Source organism: Cervus canadensis, chromosome 1 (genome assembly GCF_019320065.1).
Source record: "Cervus canadensis isolate Bull #8, Minnesota chromosome 1, ASM1932006v1, whole genome shotgun sequence".
Classification (NCBI taxonomy): Eukaryota; Metazoa; Chordata; class Mammalia; order Artiodactyla; family Cervidae; genus Cervus; species Cervus canadensis.
This window is the reverse complement of record NC_057386.1, coordinates 10,660,958-10,670,766: the sequence shown is the minus strand read 5'-3', so window position 1 is coordinate 10,670,766 and position 9,809 is coordinate 10,660,958. Positions and strand designations below refer to the sequence as shown.

At 45.6% G+C, this 9,809-nt stretch overlaps 1 protein-coding gene across 4 annotated transcripts in view; it reads right to left on the bottom strand.

Annotated features, from left to right (window-relative positions):
• RNF213 (ring finger protein 213) overlaps positions 1 to 9,809 on the bottom strand; it is a 132,155-nt gene that overhangs the window by 60,913 nt on the left and 61,433 nt on the right. For all 4 annotated transcript variants that reach the window (XM_043462756.1, XM_043462747.1, XM_043462765.1 and 1 more), the window contains 3 exons: positions 5,752 to 9,357; positions 3,509 to 3,645; positions 3,008 to 3,103 (listed from right to left, as the gene is read on the bottom strand). In XM_043462756.1, the coding sequence (XP_043318691.1) occupies positions 3,008 to 3,103; positions 3,509 to 3,645; positions 5,752 to 9,357 (3,839 nt within the window). The remainder of the gene's footprint in view (positions 1 to 3,007; positions 3,104 to 3,508; positions 3,646 to 5,751; positions 9,358 to 9,809) is intronic.

The window sequence follows — 9,809 nt, the reverse complement described above, 5'->3', positions numbered from 1 at the left end:
AACTCCTAGAGGAGAACATAGGCAAAAAACACTCTCTGACATAAATCACAGCAAGATCCTCTATGACCCACCTCCCAGAATATTGGGAATAAAAGCAAAACTAAACAAATGGGACCTAATGAAACTTAAAAGCTTTTGCACTACAAAGGAAACTATAAGTAAGGTGAAAAGACAGCCGTCAGATTGGGAGAGAATAATAGCAAATGAAGAAACAGACAAAGGATTAATCTCAAAAATATACAAGCAACTCCTGCAGCTCAATTCCAGAAAAATAAATGACCCAATCAAAAAATGGCCAAAGAACTAAACAGACATTTCTCCAAAGAAGACATATAGATGGCTAACAAACACATGAAAAGATAGCTACAAACATCACTCATTATCCAGAGAAATGCAAATCAAACCACATGAGGTACCATTACACGCCAGTACAGGATGCGCTCAATCCCAAAAGTCACAAGACAAATAAATGCCTGAGAGGTGTTGGAGAAGGGAACCCTCTTACACTGTTAGTGGGAATGCAAACTAGTAACAGACGGCCGCTATGAGAAACAGTGTGGAGATTCTCTTACAAAACTGTGAACTGAACTGCCATAAATCAATGACCAGCAATCTCCACTTCATGGGCATACACACTGGAGGATCCAGATCTGAAAAGAGACACGTGCAGCCCCAATGTCATACGCAGCACTCTTTAATAATAGCCAGGACATGGAAGCAACCTAGATGCCCATCAGCAGTTGAATGGATAAGGAAGCTGTGGTACATATACACCATGGAATATTACTCAGCCATTAAAAGGAATTCATTTGAATCAGTTCTAATGAGATGGATGAAACGGAGCCCATTATACAGAGTGAAGTAAGCCAGAAAGATAAAGAACATTACAGCATACTAACACATATATATGGAATTTAGAAAGATGGTAACGACAACCCTATACGCAAAACAGAAAAAGAGACACAGAAGTACAGAACAGACTTTTGAACTCTGTGGGAGAAGGTGAGGGTGGGATGTTTTGAAAGAACAGCATGTATATTATCTATGGTGAAACAGATCACCAGCCCAGGTGGGATGCATGAGACAAGTGCTCGGCCTGGTGCACTGGGACCCAGAGGAATCGGGTGGAGAGGGAGGTGGGAGGGGGGATCGGGTTGGGGAATACGTGTAAATCTATGGCTGATTCATATCAATGTATGACAAAACCCACTGAAAAAATAAATAAATAAATAAAGGAAAAAAAATAAAATAAAATGAATAATGACCAAATCATGTCAGCTAAAATATGTTTCAAGGATACTCTCTTATATCCTGCTAACATTCTGTTATTTATACTTCTTGCATATGGCTATTTTTCCGTTGTTAAGAGCCTTTTCGGGACTGCAAGGAGATCCAACCAGTCTATCCTAAAGGAGATCAGTCCTGGGTGTCCATTGGAAGGACTGATGCTGAAACTCCAGTACTTTGGCCACCTCATGTGAAGAGTTGACTCATTGGAAAAGACCTTGATGCTGGGAGGGATTGGGGGCAGGAGGACAAGGGGACGATAGAGGATGAGATGGTTGGATGGCATCACCAACTCGATCGACACGGGTTTGAGTAAACTCTGGGAGTTGGTGATGGTCAGGGAGGCCTGGCGTGCTGCAATTCATGGGGTCGCAAAGAGTCGGACATGACTGAGTGAGTGAACTGAACTGAACTGAACTGAACTGAAGAGCTTTTTCTCTCTTTGCTTCTCTAGTCCATATTTAGGGGAATGAAAATGGAGAATAATTTTTATTTCTATGTTTATTCTGATACTATACAATTTTTAAAGAAAAAATTCTTTAGGAGCGCCTGAATAAATTTGGGGTATCCTATGGACATGGAACAACAGACTGGTTCCAAATAGGAAAAGGAGTGTGTCAAGGCTGTATATTATCACCCTGCTTATTTAACTTATATGCAGAGTACATCATGAGAAACGCTGGGCTGGAGGAAGCACAAACTGGAATCAAGATTGCCAGGAGAAATATCAATAACCTCAGATATGCAGATGACACCACCCTTATGGCAGAAGGTTAAGAGGAACTAAAAATCTCTTGATGAAAGTGAAAGAGGAGAGTGAAAAAGTTGGCTTAAAGTTCAACATTCAGAAAACTAAGATCATGGCATCCAGTCCCATCACTTCATGGAAATGATGGGGAAACAGTGGAAACAATGGCTGACTTTATTTTTCTGGGCTCCAAAATCACTGCAGATGGTGATTGCAGCCATGAAATTAAAAGATGCTTACTCCTAGGAAGGAAAGTTATGACCAACCTAAACAGCACATGACATCTGGCCCCATCAATTCATGGCAAATAGATGGGGAGACAGTGGAAACAGTGTCAGAATTTATTTTTTGGGAGGCTCCAAAATCACTGCAGATGGTGATTGCCGCCATGAACTTAAAAGATGCTTACTCCTTGGAAGGAAAATTATGACCAACCTAGACAGCATATTAAAAAGCAGAGACATTACTTTGCCAACAAAGGTTCATCTAGTCAAGGCTATGGTTTTTCCAGTGGTCATGTATGGATGTGAGAGTTGGACTGTGAAGAAAGCTGAGTGATGAAGAATTGATGCTTTTGAACTGTGGTGTTGGAGAAGACTCTTTTGAGAGTCCCTTGGACTGCAAGGAGATCCAACCAGTCCATCCTAAAGCAGATCAGTCCTGGGTATTCATTGGAAGGACTGATGTTGAAGCTGAAACTCCAATACTTTGGCCACCTCATGCGAAGAGTTGACTCATTGGAAAAGACCCTGATGCTGGGACGGATTAGGGGCAGGAGGAGAAGGGGACGACAGAGGATGAGATGGCTGGATGGCATCACAAACTCGATGGACATGAGTTTGAGTAAACTCTGGGAGTTTGTCATGGACAGGGAGGCCTGGCGAGCTGCGATTCATGGGGTCGCAAAGAGTCTGACACGACTGAGCGACTGAACTAACTATGTAGTTTCTGAGAAAAAGAAAAAAGACATACTTTGCTGAGGCGATGAGCTGAGCACTGTGACTTCCATCTTCAAAATCTGTTTGAATAACCAGAATTTTACACCTGGCTGTGTGAGCTAAGCAGTTTCTGAAAGAAAAAGGAAATTATCCAAGTGAGTTTTCTGTCCTAAAAGTTGGTGATAATATTCTCCAGAGTGATGGGAACCATAAGGGCTATATAGGAAAACTATTCAAGTGGGATTTTCCTCTGAAAGGTGAGTAGACATTCCAGTGGAGAGAGAAAAAAGCACCAATAGATGCCTCCTAATGAGACATAACGATGCTTGAGTCAGAAAAGATGTTTTCAGAGAGGACAACAGAGATCAGGACACTTGGAAAAGTAAAACGCATCCTTTTCTGAGTCACATGTTCTCAAGGTTCACTAAGGAAAGCTGGTTAGAGAACACCAGTGGTTAATAGTCACACATATGAAATACAAAGTGGTTGATCCTAAGGAGGGAGAAGAGAGGGAGGGGAGGGCAGGGATCCTCACCGAACTTCCTTGAGGAAAGAGTACTCGGTGTCAAACTGTTGCAGTGACAAGACGCTGAGTTTCACAGTCCAGTTCTTTACTTCTGATTCTAAAAGTTCACAGTCATGACTGGTTAGCAGCCTGGAGAATGTAGTGATCTACAAAGGCAGGAAATTAAAATCATTCAGTGGAATGCAAGAAAGCGTTGTCTCCTAGATTTAGATCCTAGAAACATGAGGATGCTCAGCAAATAGCTTCTATGGGCTCATCATTGTGCAGTTGGTACACAGACCCAACTGGGAATCCAAACCCAGAGGAGTTTTCTAACATGAGGTGGTGCTGAGGCAAACAGAACCTACAGGATCAAAGGTATTGGAGAGAAGACTCATCCGCCCCTAAGATGCCTTTGAATCTTCTTCCTAGATTCCAACATCTTTTCTTGCTTTGAACCCTGCTTGTGATGATACCTTAGCACTCAGAACAAATACCATTTGTCCTTTGCAATCTTACTTCAAACTTTCCGTGGAGCCGGCTATCTTCCCCACAGCTGTTAACCAAATCTTCCCTGCTACTGGATCACACCACACAGTGCAACCAGTACACTCTTTAAGGGCACGCTGCTAGGCCCTGAATCATTATCTCCAGGCTGGCCTTATCACTGAGCTTCCTATTCCTATCTCCAATTGATGACAGACTACCTAGATGTTACAGGAACATCAAAGCCCATCCCAAATGGAATTCATCATTGCCTCCACCAGACTTGTTGCTCATAACCAGTTTATCATTGGCAGGAAAGCTATGACAAACCTAGACAGTGTATTAAAAAGCAAAGACATCACTTTGCCAACAAAGGTCTGTATAATTAAAACTATGGTCTTTCCAGTAGTCACGTATGGTTGTGAGAGCGGGACCATAAAGAAGGCAGAGTGCTTTAGAATTGATGTTTTCAAACTGTGGTGCCTAGAGAAGACTCTGAGAGTCCCTTGGACAGCAAGGAGATCAAATCAGTCAATTTTAAAGGCAATCAACCCTGAATACTAATTGGAAGGACTGATGCTGAAGCTGAAGCACCAATACGTTGGCCATCTGATGCGAACAGCAGATTCACTGGAAAAGACCCTGATGCTGAGAAAGATTGAAGGCAGAAGCAGAAGGGGACAGCAGAGGATGAGATGGTTGGATGGCATCACCGATGCAATGGACACAAAGTTGGGCAAACTCCAGGAGATGGTGAGAGACAGGGAAGCCTGGCATGCTTTAGTCCATGGGGTCACAAAGGCAGACACAACTTGCTGACTGAACAACAACAGAGATGTGATTAACCAAACTTCTGGTCAACCAAGGAAGAAACCATGGAGTCATCCTTAGCCTCCTCCATCTCCCAGAGCCCCTGTACAAAATCAATCTTTATCTCTGCCAATATGAATCCTTACTATGTCTCAATTCCACCCATCCATCCTTTGACTGAACTGGTACTGCAGCCTCACTACTGGTGTATCTTATCTGTGAGTCTTTTATCAGACTTTTTCCCTCTTCCTCTCTCAGGTAGTGGGACACATTTCCACACACATTTCTCCATCACTCCCCTTACACAAGAAAGCAAAGCTCCTTGGTGCCACTGAAAAGACCCTCCATGAAGTCTGTCTGGCTATATCTCACTCCCATCTCTCAGAACTTAGGGCCTTGAGCTTTAGGCTTCATCACTAATTAACTCCTGGTTTCCTGCAAAGACTGGGTTTTTTAAACCTTGACATCCTTGCTCAAGTAGGACCCTCTGCTTATAATACCTTCCAAACCATACTTTACAATCAGCTTGATGGTCACCTCTTAAAGATGAGTTCGTGAGCTCATCCTGACCTGTGTTGCTCCTCTTCACCTCTATGGATAACACTATCATAGGATATCAACAGTACCCATTCATGAGTGTCTTTCAACCTTACACTGTATGCTGACCAAGGACAAGCCCTATGCCAACTCATCTTTATATCCGCAGTCCTCAGAGCAGTACTCGAACGTGGTATTTCCCTGGATGAACGGAGCACTGTACACAGCACTGCCAAAAATGGGCACTCAACACCTGGTAACACTAACCGTCAAGATATGTAGGTCTCCTTGCCCTTACCACGCAGAGGAACCAAAAGTCTCCACACGTTCATTTACGGTTCCGATACACTGATTTGCAAAGCATCTTGAATTCTTTATGCTAGGAAGTCAAGGACCCAGAGGTGAAAGAGGAAAAGGGTAAAATACAGAAAGATAATAACCTCTGTGAAGATGGCATGGCGTTCTGAATCCATCGTGCAAAGGTGAGCCCGGAGGAAGTCTGCAAAGGAGTTATGCTGCTGCCTGTAATAGTATTCTTCCGACAGGGACTGTGCAGTGAACTGGCCGAGTGAGGAAGCATTCAGCCGCACCACAGCATCAGGGGTGGCACAATCCAGCAGCACTGACTTGGCCTGCGCAGAGACTTTCTGGTAAAGTTCATCAGTCAAGACCTTGTGCCCGACCTGCTCTATGACCTGGAGCACCACTGAGGCACATGTGTCTGAGTGGTACCCAATGAAGACGTCAGAAGGGCTGTATTTGGGTCTGGCTAGAAACTGCTCTGCTTTCACATCTATAAACTTCTCCACCCACACCTTGAGCTCTTCCACGATATTCTTCTGCCATTTCTCCAAAACGGTGTTGATGTCCAGATAGTGCTTCTCCAGCCGGTTAATGAGGGGGATGGGAAAATGTTTGTAGACGACATCTTTCTCCTCAATGACTATCAAGCGGAAGTCTGGGTGAACTCGACATTTGACCCGATGGGTCCCCAGACCCAGGTCCACGTACTTCTGACCGCCAAGGTAGACATAGTATTGATTGAGTGCGTCGTAGAGGCTCTCATAGAGGTTCTGCAGGTTGAGCAGCACCACCATCTTGCCGGTTTCCATGCAGATCTTTACTCGGTTGATATTTCGGCAGATCTGGTTGTACTCTTGATCTTTGGGAAAACTGGATCCAAAAATAATCTCTGGTTGGTCTGTAATGAAGAATGCCTGCTGGAGGATCTGCAGGGCCACGTAATTTCTGGTCAGCACAAGCAGGTAGCGGGACTCGGAGTCATCCAGCTCTCTGCCATGCATCGTCTGAAGATGGCCGTATATGTTCTGGTAGATCAGCTGCATGGTGCTGACTTCCTCTGTGTACTTTGCCTCGGGTAAATTGGCTGAAAAGATGTCCAGGGCACGAATGTCGTCTTTGCCACTGAAGTTCCGAAGGACAGCTTGTGCGATGTCTTGAGGGGAAGGCTCCTTATTAGAAGCTTTGGCTGCAGCAAAGACCATTTTGATGAGGCTGTAGTAATCACGAAGCCCAAAGAATTCCTTGTCCTGCCTCTTACACACTGTTTCGTAGGCTTTGGCAAAGGATGTGAAGTATCCTCGGATTCTTTCTTGGACGAGGGGCTCTGAAGCGCAAATCCCCCTGGCACTCTCAATGAGCTCTCTTTTATTGGGGCTACCACGTGACACAAATATACCCCGGTTCATCTTGGCGGGATCCAGGGCCCAGTTGGAAATGCCTATGAAGCCAACTTTTTTGTGGGGGGCAGGATCATCTTCAATGCATCCATCTTCCAGCAATGGGTGCAGTGCCTTCAGGGGCATTTTGGGTGAGTCTTCTGCTAGTCCAACCTCATCTAACACCACCACGGAGACATACTGCTCGAGGTCCTTCCCCTGCTGGAAACGGGCACACTGCTTGAAGGTGCCTATGATGCCCTGTGGGGTGGAATGTGGACTACACTGGAATGACACCAAATGGACCTCCTTCAGGTGCCGGAAGAGGTCCGAGTGTGCAGCCTGGCCTTGCATGGCATCTGCCACGATGGTCTTGGCGAGAGATTTGGAGCTGCCGGGCTTGCCCACCAGGAAAAGAGGAATCTTGAGCTCGATGCAGATAACCATCATGAAGACGTTCTCCTTCAAAGCCAAGTTCCTGGCGATTGTTTTCCTCAGAGACACACCATGCAGAAAAAGATCCTGGGTTTGCGTTATCTCATCCAGGATAACCCTGCTGTCATTATATGGTGCTGGAAAGAACCTGCAAATAGCTCTCCGATAAGATTCCTTCTCCTCTAAAGAGGCGTGGTAACAGACCCCGACGGCCAGAACCAGGGACCAGAGGACAGGATCTCTCTCAAAGTCATTTTGGATGACCCCAGGCTCAGAGAGAAAGGAATCCAACTTAGACAAGAGCATCTCACTGTGGTCGTAAAACCATTTGAAAACTTTCACACAGCGTTCTACATCCCTGAGGCTGACAAAGCTGCACTCATTTTGTCTTTTCCTCATGAAACCCTGAGAGGCAGAAAGCACTTCCGTGATTACATGAGTCTCACTCTGCACCATCACGATGGACTTCACCAGTCTCTGGACAATCTGATGGATGTAGAGTTTTTCTGCAGAGTCATTCAATTGTCCAAAGTCCCACACCAGGGGGATCAGGCTCGGCGGCAGAGCGTGGACACGGTACACCAGCTGCCTCAGGGGGATGGAGCCAAGCCTCTCGGCCGTCTCTTCTGCACTAACCCTGTACCCCAATCCGGCTGACTCCAGACGGCAGATCATCTCCTGGGTGTGCTTACGGTAAGGGTTGCAGGCTGCAATGATATGCAAGCCAGAATCCTTAGCCAGGGGCTGGCCACCCACTGTGTGGTCGCACAGGACCTCTTTGATGCAACTTATGGCCTCCGTGGTGTTGGCTTCATCAAAGAACAAGATGGTGTCCAACTGATACTGGGCCTTATTGATGTGGGCCAGCTCTTCAGCCTCCCTGACCTTGGAGTAGATCATGTCGGCAGTTGTTCCTCCGTGGACCTTGACCAACTTCACGGTTTCAGCATCAGCACCCTGACGCCGCAGGTCACTAAGGAATTTAATGAGTCTGGTTTTCCCACAGCCGGTTTCTCCCATGATGATGACGGGGATGCCACACCGGAAACGCATCTCAATGGCAAGGATCTTAAGCATGTTATCTGTTGTAAGCTCATATGTTTCATCAGGGTCACTGGCCCACTGGATACCCAATGCCAGGCACAGTTTTTCAAGTTTCTCATGTCTGGGCAGCTGGTCAAAGTCAACGTTGAAGGGCACCCTCTGAAGCAACAGCCCCTGGTACAGTTGCACTGTCATAACATCCTTCTTGATTACTTTCCCACTCAAGCGGTCTATGGCATCAACACCACCGTTCTGGTTGGAATGGAAATGGAAACCTATGAACGTCATGGATGTGTGGTCACTGTTGAAAAAAACATATGGGTGGGGCTCCGACTCCCACCTCTTCCGGAGAGTGAAAGGGGCGAGGTCTTCTTCTTTGACCCCATCCATAGTGAGCATGTACTTTCCTGGACTTTGGTCAGATGTGAGAAGTGTAGGTGTGGCGAAATCTCGGGCCATGAAAATCATGAAGGTGACCACAAAGTTTTTGAAACCCACCAATGTGTCTCCAACAAAGGTGGGATTACAGAAGAGTGAGGCCTCACAATCTCGGAGCTGGTAGTTCAGGAACCGAGCAAAGTTCTGAAGTTCTGACCAGGACGGGTTTATCACCCCGCAGTAAATCAGGAGGTGCTGGATGCATTCGCCAGGGCTGCCCTCAACAGAACCTTTTTGGTACTGGAATGTGTCTAGGTTTTCTTTCTGATGGAACCGTCTTAAATATTGGTAAGGTCTCTGGAATATTTCACTACGGAATGCTCTCTGATCCATTCCTGGCTCTTTGTAGCTCTGCTGAGGATCCAGCTCCATGTTGATCACTTCTTTGGGAGGTCTGCAGGTCACTTTGGGGAAGATGTCTAGAAAATTGAACTGGGGGACAAGTGCATTCTGGAAAGGAGAGACACAAATGAAATGAGTTATGGCTGAATTTCCCAAAAAGTGCTTTTGTGTTTTAATCCTCAACATGGTCTAGACTGCATGGACCTTTATGAAAAACCACTTTTTATGAAGAGATTTCTGTAGATAACTCTTTGCATGAGGTATTACCTTCTGCACATTCAGGCATGGTGTGAGCTGCACTGTAAATAACAAAGCCCTTTTCTACTCAGCCTCTTGGAACTAAATCTCTCCATCAAGCACATACACGCGTGTTTGTCTGTGCATACGAGCATAAAACTCCCTTCAGTTAAGAAATTGATATAACGGAATTCTCTTTCCCATGTTGGCTGTCATTAAGAAAGATGGTGCTTCTCCTAGCGAGTGAAGTTCCTGCATTCCAATCACCACTGGCATTTAACCCAAACACACAGCACTTACCCCAAAGAGGACAAATCTAAGGT